At 35.6% G+C, this 20,056-nt stretch overlaps 4 protein-coding genes across 4 annotated transcripts; 1 reads left to right on the forward strand and 3 right to left on the reverse strand.

Annotated features, from left to right (window-relative positions):
- Window positions 1-761: 761 nt before the first annotated feature.
- On the reverse strand, window positions 762-6,460 carry LOC125822697 (monothiol glutaredoxin-S17). The gene is made up of 3 exons (XM_049502129.1): window positions 6,178-6,460; window positions 3,650-3,724; window positions 762-1,994 (listed from the first exon to the last, which is right to left on the reverse strand). The coding sequence occupies exons 1-3, from the start codon at window positions 6,415-6,417 to the stop codon at window positions 771-773; spliced, it is 1,539 nt and encodes a 512-aa protein (XP_049358086.1). The 5' UTR covers window positions 6,418-6,460; the 3' UTR covers window positions 762-770.
- Window positions 6,461-10,315: 3,855 nt separating this feature from the next.
- Window positions 10,316-11,347, forward strand: LOC125822963 (anther-specific protein TA-29-like). The gene has a single exon (XM_049502421.1). The coding sequence runs from the start codon at window positions 10,316-10,318 to the stop codon at window positions 11,345-11,347; it is 1,032 nt and encodes a 343-aa protein (XP_049358378.1).
- Window positions 11,348-11,981: 634 nt separating this feature from the next.
- On the reverse strand, window positions 11,982-13,418 carry LOC125822734 (stem-specific protein TSJT1-like). Its single transcript, XM_049502170.1, has 4 exons — window positions 13,151-13,418; window positions 12,702-12,942; window positions 12,403-12,523; window positions 11,982-12,319 (listed from the first exon to the last, which is right to left on the reverse strand). Exons 1-4 carry the CDS (start codon window positions 13,339-13,341, stop codon window positions 12,126-12,128), a joined length of 747 nt encoding a protein of 248 aa, XP_049358127.1. The 5' UTR covers window positions 13,342-13,418; the 3' UTR covers window positions 11,982-12,125.
- Window positions 13,419-14,554: 1,136 nt separating this feature from the next.
- LOC125822688 (uncharacterized) lies at window positions 14,555-19,646 on the reverse strand. The gene is made up of 5 exons (XM_049502118.1): window positions 19,109-19,646; window positions 17,381-18,314; window positions 16,692-17,216; window positions 15,560-16,009; window positions 14,555-14,887 (listed from the first exon to the last, which is right to left on the reverse strand). Exons 1-5 carry the CDS (start codon window positions 19,594-19,596, stop codon window positions 14,567-14,569), a joined length of 2,718 nt encoding a protein of 905 aa, XP_049358075.1. The 5' UTR covers window positions 19,597-19,646; the 3' UTR covers window positions 14,555-14,566.
- Window positions 19,647-20,056: the final 410 nt, after the last annotated feature.

Here is a 20,056-nt window from a genome sequence, read left to right on the forward strand (position 1 = left end):
CTAATAAATCATGGAGTACTTGCTATTTATAATAATTACACGAAAATCGTGTATAAGTAAAATAAAATATAAATCAAGATATTGTTTGGTCTCGTTCAATACATTCATAATTTAATAGCATAAAATGTTTGAATTGGAACGTTTTCATAATAATCAAGATAAAATGTTTGTACTATTATCATACCAACAGTGTGTACGACTTATATCTTAAATTATGAAAACTTTATACGAAATAATATTTAATTTTTTTGTGTATAAACTAAATTCTATACACCACATCATCGTAAGGGAAGGGACATAAACAAATTAATGATCTACTGGTTAATAGTACGTATATATATTCAAACACGTCTGGCGTATACATCATATGATGCTTTGTTAGTTTGTTATTCTCTTTGTTCCCGTGATTTTCTAGCTTTAGTTTGGTCTAAAACAAGTGTAATCTTTTAAAAAATCAAAGAAGTAATAGTTTCGATAAACCATCGACTCAAAAGAGAAGTTATGGAAGCAGAATCGAACCACAGGCAAACTAAAAAAAGAAAAGAAAGATAAGGTCTCTACAGAAGCATACATAATTCATGACTGGCTAACACACTGTGAATGAAGATCAAACTCAAGACTCTCACAAATATAGAGTACCAGTAACCATCTCTAAAATGCTGCTCTCGTAACATGAAATTCTTGTTCAAAGACAATAAAAAACACAACATGTAAGACCTCAGCTAACATGTTATGTCTGATACGCGCAACCTGGTCTGGTGGGGATTCTTCTATTCAGATAATGTTGACTTGAGTTCACCCCCGCTATGTAATTCCAGGATGATATCACATCCTCCTACCAGTTCGCCTTTGTAATACAGCTGCGGATAAGTTGGCCAGTTGGAGAAGGTCTTTAATCCCTGCCTCACTTCTTCATCGGATAGAATATCAAAGGATCCAAAATCAACCCCTTCCTCCTTCAAGGTATTAACCACCTTCGAGCTGAAACCACACCTTGGAGAATCTGGTGTACCCTTCATAAAGAGCATTACAGGTGAGGAGTTCAGTAGATTCTTTAAACGGTCTTCAAGACTTACTTTCTGGTGTATCCCCTTCTCAGTTAGAACCTTCCTAAACTCACCGCTCTTTTGCATCTCCAGTACAATGTCTGATCCACCAATAAGTTCACCCTTTATGTACAGCTGTGGATAACTAGACCAGTTGGAATAAACTTTCAGTCCTTGACGGACTTCATCATCAGAAAGAATGTCAAAAGTCTCAAACTCCACTTTCTCCTGTTTAAGAATATCCACCACCTTTCTGCTGAATCCACACCGGGGTTCATCAACTGTTCCTTTCATAAACAGCATAACTGGGCTAGAGTTTATCAGACCTGCAAGACGAGTAGTCAAGGCAGTACTCAAGCCAGATTGTTCAGAGATGCCACCCTTCCCACCCGCAGTTTTATTTGGTTTAGTTTCAAGAGAATCAGAGACCCCAACCCCATGATCCTTGAAAACATCTGTAAGTTCACCACTCTCATGCATAGTTATAACAATATCACAACCACCAAGTAGTTCACCCTTGCAGTACAGTTGAGGATATGTTGGCCAATTGGAAAATTTCTTCAACCCCTCACGGACCTCATTGTCCGTCAGAATATCAAAACTTCCAAATTTGACCTTCTCTTTCTTCAAGATGTCAACGACTTTCTGACTAAAACCACACTTGGGTTCTTCTGGGGTCCCTTTCATGAAAAGCAGAACTGGATGAGAAGAAACCAGCTGCTGAAGTCGCTTTGTTAGCCGATCATCAAGACCAGAACTTGACACTTGAGGGGCACCGTTTTCTCTAGACAATTCCTGAATTGCTTCAAGAACAGAGGGACCTGCAGCCATTCCTAGGCTAGCAGGAGCGGCAGGTTCCCCAGGAGTGATTGACCCAGCAATTTTTGCAACCTTGTTAGCCAAACTAGAAGGATCAGCCCCTTCCAATGTATCAACAGCCTTACCTTCCTATAATAAGCAAAGCAATAGCACATTATAGATGGCATAACAAGCAAAAACGTAGGTTCAAATCAAAGGTAATTGTTCAAATGTCACAAACAATCACAGATGGAAGTGTTTACTAATTACCACTTAAGGGATGGAACCTAACAAATTTTCAAATCAAATTCACACAATTAGTGAACACCTTCACTTAATTTTTGAAGAATGTTATCTTGGACTTGTGTGAGGCAAATTTAGGCAATTCTTTCAGGAAAACCCGTCATATTTGTTTGGCTAATACAAATGAATTTAATGTTTCTTGATCTTGCTAACAGATGTTCACCTTTTCAAAATAATTAGCTACAAATATTTCTGTCCCATCTTCAGAGAAGTTAGTGACTCAAAAATTTGAAATGCCACATTGATGATTTATCTACTGCATAAGCCTTACTCTGAGACTTGCACAGAGCCACCTAAAGATAATGGCAAAAAGACAAACAGTGGAATCTTCAGAAGACAAGTGTAATAGAGAAAAAATATCTAGCAATCAACGTAATAACCCCGTGATGATGTGATGTTCATGAAAATCAGGCTAACAGAAGACAGTAAGATTTGCAAATGCCAAGCACTGGTTTGGCATAGAAGAATTACGGAAATCAAGAAGTGAGAATAAGATTGTTTTAGGACTTCTATATCCGACTGCACTCGTAGAGTTCACTGAAGAGTTACCAATTTAAGGATGCTTTCAGTAGAAAGTACGTGAAGTTTAACGAGAAAGATAGCCGGTGTTGACAATTTGTAAAGCTTATACAGTAAGAGAGGTCGCAGATTTCCCATTGTCCTTCACTTAATTGCCACCAAATAGTAGCGACATGACGACATCACATGAAGGTCCAGATGGCTCTTATACTCTGCTCATGCACACCTAAAGATGCATATGGTTTTCAAAGATTACGAGCACAAAGAATGACATGTCGTTGGCAGAGCACAGTCAAGCATTATCTTTATAGAAATAAATGAAGAAATGAGAGACAGAGTTTCATATCAAGTACTATCTGGAGAACAAAAAGAAACTCTGAAAAATTGTTAAAATTTTATTTTTTTAAGTGGTTAGATTATTGAGGATCTTCTGATTATATTTGTTATTCCGTTGACATACATTTTCTATGTAAAAGGCCTCCTTTAAGTAGGTACACTTTTCTTTATAAATAAATTATGGAAATCATTAGGTTAATAATGTAATAAAAAGGTCGAAACACAATCCTCATTTCAATACTTCATTTGTTGGCAAAACACAAATATATTCATTGAGTTCATCGCTTATAAAACTATGGAAGTGAGCAGATAACTAGCAGTTATATCATCATGATTCTCAATGCCATGTCCAGTAGCTATACAAAACCAAACATCACAAGTGGTGAGTCCTGAACTAAGCCGGGGGGTAGCAGAAGTTCTTTAGGATAACTGGTGCATGAGCTGAGGATTACTTCTGCTACTGACCCTCCAAAACAGTAAGGTCACAGAATGGCTTCTAGGGAGTCAGAAGCAAGCTGAGCGAAATGCAGGTAGAAGTCGCACAAGAAGAGGGTGAGACATTCATTCCCCATCTATTCAGAAGCAAATAAAGGTTTACAAACAGAAACAGTACATGGACAACGAAAGCAAATTCCCATGTGAGATACCTTGAAGAAGACAAAGTAAGGAACAGCAGAAACAGAGTGCAGCTCAGATATCTCAGGCTGTTCTTCAGCTTCAACCTGAATACAAAGACAGAAGCAAAAGAACACTGTCAGAAATGAGCTGAAACATCAGAATGAGTAATGAGCAAATTCCAGTAGCACCGGGACATAATTCATTAAGGAATCAGTTTACAATGGCATCAACTACTATAGAAGAAAAGTTCATTCCCAATTCACTATGCTAGAACAAACAACTATTCGAGTGTCCTGTGTTCTCCACTTCTCTGCTTGCAGGAAGTAAAATTTGAAGATTCTATCCAAGCAGTAAAATTTGAAGAACCAAATCAATGTAAGACTGCAGAAAATCAAGAGAGAAATAATATAGCTAAGCAACCAGCCAACCACAAGAACATATCTATCCGTGTGCACCCATTCAGGGAGACAAGTTCTTAGTTAATTGCTTTTTCCTTATCTTTTCTGTGTCTATTTGAGTTATCGCGGGTGTTCATTTTCTCAACTTGCTTAAAAATTTGAACTACCAAATTGAGGTAAGACTGAAGCAAATCAATAGAGCAATACCTATCCCCACCCTCCCAAAAAAAACTTGTATTACAAAGTCTTCAATTTATATAACATAGCTGGGTAACCGCAAGAACTCATATTTCTGTGTGCATCCATTCAGGGAGATAAATTCATAGTTATTCCCTCTGTCCCAATTTATGTGACACGCTTTCCATTTCAGTTTGTCCAAAAAGAATGTCACCTTTCTATAATAAGGAACAATCAATAAAATTCCCTCTTTTACCCTTAACGAATTGATTTATAGCCACACAAAAGACTAAGGTTTGTTTTAGACCACAAATTTTAATAGTCTTCCTTTCTTACTTTAAACTTTGTGCAAGTCAAATGGTACCACATAAATTGGAACAGAGGGGGTACTTGTTTTTCCCTACCTTTGTGCGTTTATTTGAGTAAATAATGCATGTTCATTTCCTCAAACTGCTTTTATTTCTTCAACATCTTCTGGAGAATGTGACAATGAGCTAAGAGGTAATAATAGTTGCCTAATAGAGCAAAGCTTCGGAGGCGGAGCTAGGTGGGGGTTCGTAGGTCCGGACGAACTCACTAGCTTTTTTGTATACCCCGTATTTGTATAAGAAAATTAAATAAATATATATGTATATTAACTTGTGAACCCCTAACAAGGTAAGGAAGGGGTGGTGGAAATGCCTTTCACACTAGTGTTATGGGTTCAAACTCTACCATCAATCTTCTGTCCTAAAATTTAGAAACCCCAAACTCCTAATTTTGGCTCCGCCTCTGCAAAGCTTATCTCTATTAGTACCAAGTTTGACCCAAAAACTTTTAACGGTAGCACCCTAAAATTTCACCAAAGATAGACTATTGTATAGAAGATTGGGTGTCATAAGTAGATAATCATATTTTTGTATAGATTATATACATCTTGGCATACTTTTTGTACATGAGAGCTTTCCCGAATTATTAAAATTATATATCTTATCAAAACAATTGTTTACTACAAACCAAGACTTACTGCGCAAAAGGAAAAATCTCATTCTCACTACAAGAATGAGCTATATTTACTACAAAACCATAAACCCTTCAAAGCATATCTTCCCAAAACAAACCTTCAAAAAAATCACTCCAAACAGAAACAATATGTCAATCAAAACATCTTTCAATAGCACATCACAAAGATTCGTAGTTCGTCCAAAATCTTATGAACTGTCTTTTTTACTAATGAAGGAGGGACCCGGTACCGGCTTGCACGCATTTGACTAATCTACCAATGGTAAACCTGCTCACCAAGGCTAAACACCATGGGGTTATAACCCAGATTCAAATCAATAATCTCCAAGTTGTCACTCCTATGCCTAAACCACTGGACTGTATTAATATATATATATATATATATATATATATATATATACTTTCTGAGTTTTCTTACATATGAAAACTGAAGAGTTTACGCTGTATGTAGTTGGAAATTTTTCACATTACGAGACCCAAATATGTAGAATCTACAGTTCACTAAAGAATGAACAACAAAACCCTAAACCCTCAAAGCACAGCAATAAAAAACAAACCCAGAGAACCCCCTCCAAACAAAAAGAGCATATCAAACAGAAAATAGCAATCCAGCAATTCATTCAAAATTCCACAAGCCACATCAAAAACCATTCAATAAAAATACCAGAACTCAACCAATAAATTAAAAAGATATAAACTTGGTCCATCTCCTATAAAGTTTCACATCAAAAGTGTACAAAAACTCTTAACCCTTCACACCATAGTTAAAAAAAGAAAAATTCCAAACAACCCCCAACAAGATCATATCAAACAGAAAATCTATCAATAACCCATCAATATATTTCATTGATTTTGATAATTCAAAACAACGGCAGTCTTATATCCGAAACTAATACCAGAAATCGATCAATAAATTTAAAAAGATACAATCTTTTTGGGCTTCTCTTTCATATATGCACAAATTGAGAAGATTTGCTTACTCTTAGAAAATGGGCATGTGGGAAATCAGTAGAAAGATGAGAAAAGACTTGGTCCATGTGCTTAGAAGCTTCACACCATGATGCCCAAAAGTGCAAAATCGCCGGTGATCCATCGGCGACAATCTTATCAAGCTCCGTCTTTGATTGAACTTCCTTCACTGATCCTCCTCCGCCCATTCTCGATTCTTTCAGATTCTCTATTTCTCTATGAGAAGTGAAGTAAATACCCTCAAAGAACATTACATCCAAGAAGACGAAATTTCTCCTCTTTTCTGCTTTATAAAAGCCTAGTTCTTTTTCCCTTTTCTTTCATATTTTTTTTAAAAAAAAAAAAAACATAAAGTGCATAATATAACCTAATTTTCAACTTTTAAGATATTACACGTTGAGATCGCATTTTAAAAGTTTGATTTGTCTCTTTAAAATTTCAGTTTCAATTCTAAATCATCATTTTAAATCTTAAATTCTTTGAATTTTAAATTGTAATTTTAGTCTCCCTTTTTTAAAATGTAAAACTTCACTCATAAGTTTATATTTTGAATAAGAAAAAACTCATCACTTTAAATTTTGTAAAACATATTAATATTCAATGCAAAGAGATTGTTCGTACTTCGTACCAATGTAAAGAATTATATTAACGAATAGTTAGTTACTACTCCCTCCATTCCATATTAGTTGATCGCTTTTCATTTTGTACGGTACTTAAGAAATCATAAATAAGAAGATAATTTTATAATTCACTCCTTAAAAACTTTTTGGAAATTTTACAAATAAATGTGAATACTTTTAACAAAGAATTAATTGCAAGGGCAATATAGAAAAAATTAGTTAATATTTTTTTTATTTAGTAAGGTGGATAACCAATATGAGACAATTATTTTTAGTACAATGATTAATTAATATGGAACGGAAGGAGTATTATTGTTGGCTAGTTGATATTTGTAAAAATATGTGTATATATTAGTTTGTAATAATATGTAATTGTAAGTATTTATTTATAAAAACAAAAAAAAATGGAAATATGTGAATTATTAATATGGTGTGTTAAAATATATCAATACTTTAATGAGAAAATGACCAAATAACCCCCAATTTATTACCGGATTCTCAACTATACACTTATACTTCACGTGGATCCTATTAACCCCTGAACATTTTAAAAATAGAATATATACCCCCTTAAAAACTCATACCCAGATTTGTATCATGGAGTGGTCGGCACGCGCCTGCCACATAATATTACCCTTTTTATAAATCAAAATAAATTAATTCATTTTTTTATTCCGTCGTCATAGAAGCAGCCATCTGCCAGAGCTTTTTCGTCGGAGTTGCACCACTTTGCCTCAAATTCTTTCAATATAGGGTTTTTTTCCACCGGCCTGCTCAATTCTCTCCTATATTCCTCTCAATTCCATCTTCAAAAATCTCCAATTTTCTTTCAATAATCACTAAATTAACCGTCAAATTCTCCATTTTTACACGATCTATTTTTCCTCTCTCATATTGATGAAATTTTCACTGAAAATCAATAATAATTGAATTCCCAAAAGTTTTATTTTTTTAATTTAGTTTGTTTGGGTAGGAATCTTGAAATATACAAATTTTATTTGTTTTTTGTACAATTAAAAGTTCATTGTAGATTTGGTAGTCAGAGTCTTTTCAAATTTGAAAAAAGTGAACATCTGACTTTTTAAATTTTGTGCTTATCTCCAACTTTGAATATCTTGAAGCTATGGAGAAAAATAGAGAAAGTGGTGATGGTGGTTCACATGGTGGTTCTCAGCGGAACTGGCGGTTGATGAATATGTACTCACATGGTGGAGTAACAAAGGTTATTTCTTATGGATTTTTAGTGGAGCCCCTATGAGGAGTGTGAATTCGATAGTGAGAGGCTTAGTAATAGAAGGTCGATGAGGCGAGCTCCTGGAGGTGGAGGAGCAAAGCTCGTATGATGGATCGAAATGCCGTCGTCACCGGTGTTGTTGCCCGCTGCCGCAGGTGTTGTTTCTCTGCCAAAGAAAGAAGAGAAAGAGTGTAAAAAGTACAAAATAAAATAAAAGGAAACATAAATTTTTTTAAAAGAAAACAAAAAGCTACTCTAAAATAAAAGAAATATTACTAAAGTTTTAATTAGTTTTTTTTTGTCATTCACATTCACTCTCTCAATGAGAGTGAACTACACACTCTTTGCCACCTCAGCGCAAATAATTCCACTTTAAATTAGTATAAGGGATAATAGGACTCTTGAGAAATATAAGTGTAGTTGAGAATTTGATAATAGGTTATGGATTCATTTGACCATTTTCTCATACTTTAATTATAAGCTATAATTTTATTCATTTTATAAAATTGTCTAAGAATTGGGCAAGTTTTGATAATTTTACAAATTATGAGACTTTTATATTTACAAAGAAAAATATATAATTCAAAAAATTAAATATCTAACAAAATTTCAACTTTAGATTAACATAATTTAAATTCCTTTTTCATATCATAATTTTAAATTATTAATTTAATATAATAATTTGAAATTACGTCTAAATGGGCCTTTTAAAAAGGGAATGGTAGATTTCAAAAATGTAAAATAAACAACTTATTTGAGTAGCTTACTTAATAAGGGAAAATGCATAAGTACCCCCAGTCTATGCCCAAAATCCCAGAGACACACCTAACCTTTACTAAGGTCCTATTACCTCCCGAACTTAATTTATCTATAATATTCTACCCCTTTTCGACCTATGTGGCACTATCCTCGAAAAAAATGTCAATATGCGCTGGGCCCACAAGACAATGCCACGTAGGCCAAAAAGGGGTAGAATATTACATATAAAATAAGTTCGGGGGGTAATATGACCTTAGTAAAGATTAGGTGTGTCTCTGGGATTTCGGGTATAGGCTGGGGGGGGGGTACTTATGCATTTTCCCTACTGAATAATGAAAAAGGTGTTTTAAGTTTGTCATTGAAAAAAATAAAAATCAATTAATATGATTAATTTAAAAAAATTCTAAGATCCAATTAACCGAACGGCGTTACAATTCTAATGCTATAAATAAAAATATAAAATACTGGATATTTCACTTATAATAATTAAGGACGTTCATCTAGAGTAATGAAATAAATAATCATCTTGTGAACTCAACTAGTTGGCTTCTCCATTTAGTAAAAACCGGAGTACTTGTCTAATTGTGACCTTGATTAGTTAGTTCAACATTTTTTTTTAATCATATGATATTCATAATTCACTTATTTAATTAATTCAAATTTATGTTTAGCGTGATCAATTTAAGAAAACTCCCTACTAAAAGTTTCTTCAATCCATTTCATTTTATACAACTTGACTAATCTAACTGATTTTTTTCAGTCCCTCAAGACATATTATGTCAATTGTCAAATATATATGAACATCATGTTTAAAATCTTGTTAGTGTAAATCATATGTATTGATGTTTGTAGCTTCAGTTCTTTTCAAATGATTAGATTCTCTAGAATTTTTTTAGTATTTTATTTAGCATTTAGGCTAAGAAATCATTGTGTACTAAAATTATGAGACTAGTTATTATAGAAAGTAGAATAACATAATTTTATAGAACATTTCGATTCATGAGATATTTTTGTCTATCCCATCTCAATAACCAAATGTCCTAAGTACTTCAGATATAGTGAACTTCAACCAGACTATGCACTACATAGCGTAATTTTTTTGTTTAACCATTCGATATAAGCCCAGTGCTCTGTGGACATTCCACACATTGACACAAGACTTAAAAATCTGTTATTTGGTGCAATATGTGTAGGTTCAATTTTTAATATTGTTTTTCCTTTCCATTTCTTGATCTCCATAGTAATAGATTCCATTCTCTTTTTTCTTTTCTTTTTTATAACAAAGTTCCAGATAATGTAATTCCCATAAACTGTAATTGAGGTGAGACAAAATTTTGTTTTTTGTTTTCCTCACACCAAGTTCATGTTTCCAACAAATTAATACATGCAACCTCAAATGTTGCCTTAGATTTGCCTTTATTCTGGAAATGCTCCAATTGTGTTAGGAACTTGTTGCCTATATATACCCTTGTGTTGTAATAGTATAGCATCATCAATAATCAAATCAAAGTTTTTTCTTAAATAAACTTAGCTAAAATGGAAGCTCCAACATGTTTTCTCATTTCTTTTATGGTTTTGCTAAGCTTAGCAATATGCTCTGCCCAGCCTATTGATGTTCACACTAAGCCTATGGAAGTTGATCATCATCACAACCACAAAGCTCACACTTTGAGTAATATCGACGTCCAAGGCTTTGGAGGAGGAGGCAATGATGGCGGATCAGGCATTGTTCGTGGTGGATTTGGCATTGGTGGTGGCAGAGGTGGATTTGGTGTTGGTGTTGGCGTTGGCGTTGGTGGGGGTGGATTTGGCATTGGCATTGGTGGAGGTGTCCCTGGCTACAATGACCCTGGTTATGGTTCACCTATCTATATACCTGGCTTTGATTTCCCAGTCTATTCCCCTGATTGTGGTTTTGTGTGTCTTGCTAATAATCCTAGTGGAGAAATCACTGAATTCAAAATCTCAGGATTATCACACTTCACCAAACCATACAGATGCAGGCCAGGGCCAAACATGCGCGGAGACAAAGATTTTAACCATGAACTTCTTCTAAACTTTGTTTCTACAATGCAGGACAAACACGAGAACAAACATGAACGTCTACACTATGGAGGACACGGTGGAGATGTAGGCCTCCGAGTAGGAGGAGCTAGACGTTTAGGATTTGGTCGTGGTACTGATACGTCTGATCAGTATGCTAATGAGGACCCTGGTTGGAGTATTGAGGGCTGTGGTTATGTATGTCCAGGCAACAGTCCTAGTGGAGGAATCACTGAATTCCATATCTCAGGATTATCACATTTCAGTGAACCTTACAGATGTAGCCCAGATATGTGTGACACAGAAGAATGTGGTGAATTTCTTCTACACTTTGTTTCTCCAATGCATAACAAACACGAGAACAAACATGGTCATCAGTCAGAGAAGCAAGACAAACATGAGAACCAACATGATCATCAGTCAGACCAGCAAGAGAAACATGAGAACCAACATAGTCATCAGTCAGAGCAGCAAGAGGAAGAAATCACAAACGATATCCCCGACCCACCCACACCCCAATCCTGAATCCAAGAAAAAGAAACTTTATATGTAATAATGTTATGTACCTTCAGCCAAAAAACAGTATACACTGTCTAAGAAGCTAACTATTTACAAGGAGCTTAATAAAACTTGTTTTAGTTGAATTGATTTGATCACACTAAAAGAATCTCTATGTCGATTGAGAAATGAATAAGCAAGCAAAATAATTTGCCTGTATCCAAAGGAATCCACCAAATCATGCTATTGTTGTGCGAAAGAGATCTAAAAATGGCTTCTGTTCATCAAGCTCGGGTTTTCTACCAATTCCCAGGTAAGATAGGCTAATATTGGCCATGGTGGGTTCTTATACTGAAAAAAGAGAACATCCTTGTTATAGTTGCTTAATGCAACCTCCAAAACCCAAAACAAATGTAAGACAACATTTTGTTATTTTCTCCCCCACATAGACTTCATGTCGCAATCCACTGTACTCATTGGCTCCAGCCAACTAGACCTATGAGCCTTAGTAATATTATGTGATTCTCATCATGTTTTACTTCACTGATTCTATCAACAATAACAGAAGGAGAAACCTAAGCACACTGTTTGTTTCGAAAATCATGAATGGAGCCATAAGCTTATTAGGTAACTGAACACATGTTTAGTGGGAAACAGTCGATTGATGATGGAAAAATTATTGCAGCAACATATGATTTCAGATTATTTCATAAGATGGCCATAAAGTAGCATACCATTTGTGATTTAACATTATTACATTCGTGACTCAACTTGGGAAGATCGTCAAAGTATAAAATCTCCCGTCTCATTCAACCGTAGTAGCACCAGCCCAATTCGCAGCACTTCCCCTGCGCGGAATGCTGTGGAGTTTGGTATACAAGTCCACCTGGAAAATCACAGCATTGACATTTCCTTCATCATCTTCGCGTGCAATTCCTTTTACTTTGTGCATTGGATGATCAAAGCTTATTAGCCCTGTGTCACTTATGAAGATACACCCTGTACAATCAGCTTTAACACATTAAGTTCCACTTGATATCCAAAAATATCGAATTAAACTTAAGAGGATTTGATTAAGAAACCTGGAGGAAATGGGGTATACAATTTCCCACAGGAAGCTTGAATGAACTCTGAATCATCAGAACATACTAATGATCCATCTGTAGCAGTTCCCCAGTGTAATGACACACTTCCATCGCGATCCTATACATTGTTTAGAGATACATCAAGTTTATTCTGACAAAGGAGTTATGTTATATATATATATACTGATCATAACATAAAGATTCTTTTCCACTATCAATATAGTTTAACGTGTGATAGTACGTTAGTATCATAAAGGTTCTCCTATAATTGTCTTATAAGTAACCTTATTACTCACCCTAGCAAGAAAAAGAGTGGAAGCTTTAGAGTCAAAGAGAATGAAAGCAAATTTGCCTTCAAGTTCTTTGATGACTTGATCAGGAGGGTATGGTGCCCGATCCCTTAAAACTTTGTAAGCCTCAACCATTATCATAGCTTCTGTAGCTTGTCTTGAAAGACCATAATGTTTCCTCAAATCAAAAGTGTTGTCTAAACCACCAGAAAAGATGCAGAAAACATCATCCATCACCACAATAGACCTATATATGTTAAACAAAACAAAACAAGCTCCTTTAGCTAGTCACCTTGTTTATTAATCTAATCTTGAAATATAACAACAGTTCCCCCTTTTAGTATACTCATCATCAATGTACAACAACACAAATTTAAGCACAAACAAGAAAAAACTGATTTAAGACATTATCATTATAAAAGAAACAAATTAGTTTCACTTATAAACTTTAATACCTTGGATGTGAAGGGTTTTCATTTTCATGGGAAAAAGCCATTAAATTCCCATTGGAAAGGTGGTAAAAAGTTGAGTCTGGCTTCCATGATTTGAAACTTTCTGCAATCTCTTCCTTTGTTTTAGCCTCCTTTTTCTGTGTACTCAGCTCTGAAGGTGGCTTCCCAATGGATTGCTCAAACACAGCCAACATGTTTATTCAAATAAAAGCTAGAAACTTTTTTCAACAACCATAAAATACCCAGTAGCAAGAACAATATTATGGCTATTTATATAAATCATAAATTTCAAAAAAATAAAATACCTAAAATTTCATATCAAATCAAACTGCGAAACGGACAGAGCAATAGACAATACAAGACTTGCAGCTGACATGCTTATCCAAATGACTGTTGTAACCGAAAATAAAGTACTAACGTGGCATCAATAATGATGATAGTACATATGTCACATCTCTCCATTGTTCAAATGGCACTTGTTAATGAAAATTTTGTTTAAATAAATATAGAGAAGTGTTAAATGGCTAGAAAATTAAAAAATTATAATATATTTTTTATTTTAAAATAAATTGATATTTTTTTTATTTTTTAGTTAATAGGTATTAAAGCTAATAGGATAAATATATTTTAAAAAGTAAAATAATATAGATAAGATATATTCTAGCCAAAAAGAATTTTTCATAAATATATCTCTTTCTTGGAACATGGTTTTGAAACTCCGGAAAATATAACATAGGAGTAAGTTTTTAATTAGGAATATATTGGAGAGAGAAGAAAGAAGCCAAGAAAGTTTTGTCTAAATACTAAAAGCTGAAACAAGCAGTGTATAATGACTTTAAGCACTTCGAGAAGCAGGCAAAATTAGACTCTTGTGGATGACTCCTCCAATAAAACTCAATATGATTTGTCTATGCAAATGAACAAGTCTTAGATAAGACGCTATACTAATAATGCTTTGGGTCGTTTTCAAACTTTCATTTCTGATCATAATTTTGAGCTATTTTTTCTTTCTATGGAGGTGGACGTGAGAAGGCATCTTTCATGCATTGTTACTTTCTTGTAGTTTATCTAATAGGGAAGAAATAGGAAGATAATGCAATTAACGATTGAGACATTACTTTTTTTTTAAAAAAGCTAATAAATCTGAGGGACACAGCAGAACCCACAAAACCATTAGTAGAAAACAATGGTCTTGGGTTGCGATCCTTTTCGGACCCACACACTAGGGATGATATTTTGTGTATCAGGCTGTCCCTTTTTTCTTTAATGTCATGTGTTGATTGAAACAACTTGTGCAGTCCAGAAACATGGGTTGGGTAAATCTGCTAACAAAAAAATGGAGCAAATAAACTCATGAGGATGATGAACTCTAGGAAAATTTGTGTATATTACTTTTTTACTTTGGTTCAACTGTTTTCATCATTTAATATAAGCAACTGTACAGCCATAGTTCATAGGACTTTCCTGTTCAAATTTAACAACACGAGGATGATCTCTTAGTAATTTAAGTGCAGATTCTTTTACGACTCCAGAGCCCATCCCATGAATAACAAAAATAACAGAATTAGGCGCTCTTGAATCAATAGCTATGTTGAGCTGGTGAGAAGCATCCTCCACTCTCAGGCCACGCAAATCTACTGTGTTTTTAGATGTCTGCAGCACAGGGCCATAAGAATCTTGCTGATTTTTGGTTGCTTCGGAAAGACTTCCAAGGTCCCTGAGACTCCTGATCCGCTGAACCTACATCATAGATCATGATTAACTCTTTTTCATTCCCCATGTTTTTAAAGAAAGTGAGAGTTAAGCATTAGCAGATCAGATACATGTGAAACGCAACCCAGCCCACACGAAAAATCTCAAGATACTCATATTTACTGAAGCATGCAACTCCATTCATTTATCTAAGCTAGGCCTATAAGTTCCAAGCTCAGCAATGAATTACATAACTGTTACATACACTTAAAAACTAGCCTCACATGCATAAGATTGAAAACAATGCGTGTCACTCTATTTCAATCTGTCTCAATCTTATATAGAAGAAAATAAGTTTTCCAGCATTAGAAGGTAGCTACATTTTCTTCTGGTGTACAAATCTCTATAAGACTAAGAGACTCTTACTACTGGAGCTGACATACCAACATGACTAACCTAAATCTCAAGCAATTGGGAGTATTCTTCCATTGTACCCTAATTTTCACATGTTTTCATGGATTTCAAGAGATTGTAGGTCTTTGGAAACAGCCTTCTTAGGTCTACCTAGTTCCATTTAACACCTTCAATCACCATGTTCTCACTCACATAGGTGTCTATGTTCCCATGTGTGTGTGTGTGTGTCTATTATATGTATGTGTATTTTACTTCAAGCAAGAGAGAGAGAGGGAGAGAGAAGAAAGAACTCAAGAGTCTGCAAACCTGGGTTTTCAAGTTAGCTGCACTGGAAGAAGCATCAGGGGGAATGGGTCTTATACTGCTCCTGCCCACGCGGACTCTGATTTTTCCATATTGAACAAGGATAGTGTCATCGTTCCCAGGTTCCTCAACCACAGTGGCCAACTTATTTCCAAATGCCTTCACATATACTTGTTCTCCAACCTGTGGTGTGTAAAGGCTCTGGCCTATTTCTCTGACAAGAGAATCTTTACTAGGCTGATGAGCTTCAACTACCGATGCAATAGCAGCTTCCGCTTTTTTTACAAGTGTATTAATCTCATCAGCACTTACATTTCCAAGTTGGCTCTCAAACCGCTGTACTATAGTTTGGATCTCATTTTTCACAGTTCTCACTTCCTGTTGGATTTCATGTGTTTCCTTTGCTATGAGGGCAGCTTCACGTCCATCAAGATCTTGTGTTTCATTGTTGATCTTCATTGCGTGAAAAAAGAAAAATGAAAATAGTGAAGATTATAGGAAATCCTAATAACGGTTAACAATATTTCCGAGGTCGTTCGACAGCATCTCCCCAAAAAAAATCTAATGATATTTCAAGTGAGTTAAACCAGAAATATTTACTCTGAAGTTATAAACTATGTCGATTAGAGTTAACTAATATGGTAATACCCCAACAGGCAACAACCAAATAGAATCCGCAATAACACAGATCTAAGAGCACATCTAGAAACTGAATCAATGACAGTTCAGAAGTTAAAAAACGAAAACAGTTGAAAAGAATTCTCATAGCTGGGTTCAAGCAAAGAGAATGGATAGAAAAAGAGAGCAATACATGGCATAACTGCGGAAACTGAATGACAGTATGCAACTTCATCTTGACTCTGCTGTGGATAATGACGACAATTTTCATTCGGAGGATCATCGCGAAAAGATGCACAGCCACAAATTAAGATACGGTGGCCTTTAGGACACAACTTGGATAAAAGATCAAGAAACCTCCTGGAGTTAACTTTTTGAATGGTCATATCAGCTACAAGTTTCAACTATATACATTCTACAATAGCAAAGAAATTAGGACCTTCTTTCTCTCATTTGTACCGCGGATATATGAATGGGATAATGAACTAAATCCCCAAGAAAAGTACCAGAAAGATACCTCATTATAAATATTCATAATATCTGAATGAAGAGAAGCAGCTTCTATTGCTTGAGATTCTAGTCTATCTCTTTCTTCAATTAGTGACCGATAAAGTAAACCCTTCTGCTCCTGCTGCTTGTCTGGTCTCAATTTGTTCACCCATAATACTGCTCGCTCAATTATTCTTTCATCAAAGCCCATTGATTTTGCAATATTCAAGGCATTTGATTCACCCATGCTTCCCCAGAGAATCCGATAGGTAGGCTGTAGAGTCTCCAAGGAAAACTCTGTTGCTGCTTTTTCAAACTGATTGTCCTTTTCTTTTAAGCGAGTTAAATCTGCATAGTGGGTAGTTACAACAGCTAAATTAACCCTGTCCTTGAGATATTGCAGTACGCTTTCTGAAAGTGCTACACCTTCTGAAGGATCGGTCCCACTTCCAATTTCATCAATAAGAACTAGAGATTCTCTAGAAGCAACTTCCAGAATCTCACGAAGCCGTGAAATGTGCCCACTAAAGGTTGATAGACTTTGCTCCAGAGACTTCAGCAGGCAAAATATAAAATTTCAATTTATAAGAAAGATGGTGCGAATAAAAAAACAAGAAAATGAGGAAGCACAGGAAACTTCCACTGGGTTAGATTGAAAAAAGATATACATCTGAGACGGATGATGGGGAAAGAAGGGAGTATAACAAAACCAAGTACCTGTTGGTCTCCAATGTCTGCCAGAATAAGATCAAACCATGGAAGCCGTGGTTTATTTTGGGCAGGCAAATACATGCCAGCCTTCAACATCATAGAAGCCAGTCCTAGAGTCTTCATTGAAGCCGTTTTGCCTCCAGTATTAGGGCCCGAGATGACAACCACCTTTGTTCCATGACCAATTTTAATATCAATGGGCACAGGGAAATGTGCATGAGATTTTGTTTCAAAATTCATGATACCATTTCCTTGATCCAAATCAGGTGATCTTGGGGACACATCAGTCGACAAGTTTCTCAAGGAGGATTCAAGAAGCAAAGGATGTTGTATCCCTTCTACATTTATAGATAAATGTTCAGATTGGGATATGTTACAATTTCTTGGACTTAAAGCTGGACAGGCAGCACCCATCCACTGAGCATGAGCAGCCCTTGCAAATGCAAGATCGATTTCCAATATTTTATCTAATAAGTGCTTTATTTTCATATTAGATTCTGCTATTTCAGATGTAAGAAAACTCAAAATAGTTTGCTCCTCAACCCTCTCAGAACTAGAAAGTTTAACTTCCATGTTGTTCAGCTCAACTGCCTCTTTAGGTTCCATGAAATATGTAGATCCACTACTGCTTGTATCTAGGATTACGGAATTAGGAAGCAAAGATCTATGTGAAGCTCTCACAGCAACACACAATCTTGAACGGCGCTTGGTCACTAAAGGCCTGTCAAAGCCTCCACCTTGAAAAACTTGAGTTGATAATTGCTTCAACAATGATTCTAGATTATCCATGTTCCTCTTTCTCTCAGATCTTATAATTTCCAAATCTTCACTAGCTCTATCAAGGATTACTGAAAAGCTGCAATCAATACAGAATTCTATTTTTTGCTCCAATTCCACAAGAAAATCACAACTGTGAAGAATTTCCTTCAGAGGAGAGTACCTGTTTGAAGATAATCAGACATTCTAATGAAACTGCTCAATACTATTTAAATGGCACTTCATGAGAATCCATCACTACCACATGAGACATGCTTCTCCATTTTGAGTTAACTGCAATTGGGAGTAGGAAGGCATTCTCAGAGGAACAGCAAATAAAGGGAAAACACACTCAAGGTGAATTCATCTTTAAAGCCTGCATTCTTAATAATCTTCCAAAAAGCACCACAGCATTGTGTAAATTCAAGAAAGGAATGAGAAGAGATATCCATAAGACCGTATTTACCACTTCCTACAAATATCTTGGAAGAGTGCTCACTCCAATATTCATCAGATGAACTATATTTCACCTCTTACTTTTTCATTAAGTTACTTCCCAGATAGACAGCCACCAACATCTTTGATACATTTTTGGATAGAAACTTCAGCTATTCGGCAGTTCTTTTGACCAAAATCCAAAACTATTGTCAATTCTACCACGATTTTGCAATCAGTAGAAAACAAAATGTTACTAACTGTTATCTTAAGGCTTTTGAGCTAAGCAAAAAAAGTTCTTACAGATAAATTAACATGTTAAAGCGCGACTGTAGCGACAAGTTTTGCTTTCAAATCATATTCCTATGGAATAGCTGAACCCAGATTTTATATTGCAATTGGTTTGAATCTCATGGGATCACCCTATCATCTAAAATCAGAGGTTCTTTATACCAGAATAATCCAACACCAAGTAACTACAACGTAGAACAGCAAACAAAATAATGCAATGCTTTAAGTAGAGTATTAAATATAGCAATATACCTTTCAGAAAAATCAATCTCCTCCAGCTGTTCGAGCAAAAATCTCGCCGCTGCCAAGGTCCGTTTCACAGAGCAAAGTTCACGAATAGAGAGTATACCGCCTGCAACGGAAGCATCAACAATAGGGGAAATATCTTCAATTCCAGTAAAATCCAACGGCCTAGGAACAGCCACGGCGGCCGAGGTCTGAGAGAGGAGTCTACTGCTCTCATCAGGAGTTCTACCCACCGGAATCCGAGCAGATTGTGCTGCGGCGTATCCCATGGATGTGGAAGTGAAGGAGGAGAGCTGTTGACACACTGCGGGCCATTCTAGAAGCTTCAGGGTTTCGGATTGCAGTGACTCGGCAAGTTTGACTCTGTGAGTTGACTCGGATGAGAAGCGGACGGAGAACCTAGTTGTACGACGGTTACAGAGCGAGCTGTGAGGCGGAGGAAGATGAATGGTTAAAAAATTATTGAATTTGCATTTGCAGTTGAAGAGATTCATTGAAGATAAAGTTTGAATTTTTGTTGAGCTTTGGGTGCGTTATCCAGTTACTCTAAAATGGAGGGAAGGGTGGGTTACACGGCAATACAGTAAGCTGTCCATTATGTCATCAACATTCTCAAACTTTTTGGTTATGGTTCGAGCCGTAAAATCAATTATTAATGTTTTATACTGTCTCATTAAAAAACCAAGTTATTTAAGTCAAACTACATTAACTTGATATCGCAATTTGCTGACTTTAAAATATGAAGCGATTAGAATCTAACAAAAAAGTGGTGTTCAGATCAGTTTGGGCATGTAGTCTACTCACACTAGCACATGAAGAAGATAACTTTGTCCAAGAAAGAAATAACTACTCATGTTTTTTACATAAAATTTGAGTCCTGGCCTCCCACAATATTCTTTTTAAATCTTAATTTGTATTATGGGTGTGTATAAAAAAAGATTGCACAGAAAACAA

This window comes from Solanum verrucosum, unplaced genomic scaffold (assembly GCF_900185275.1).
Source record: "Solanum verrucosum unplaced genomic scaffold, falcon-dt-bn FXZP01000103.1, whole genome shotgun sequence".
In the NCBI taxonomy this organism is placed as follows: Eukaryota; Viridiplantae; Streptophyta; class Magnoliopsida; order Solanales; family Solanaceae; genus Solanum; species Solanum verrucosum.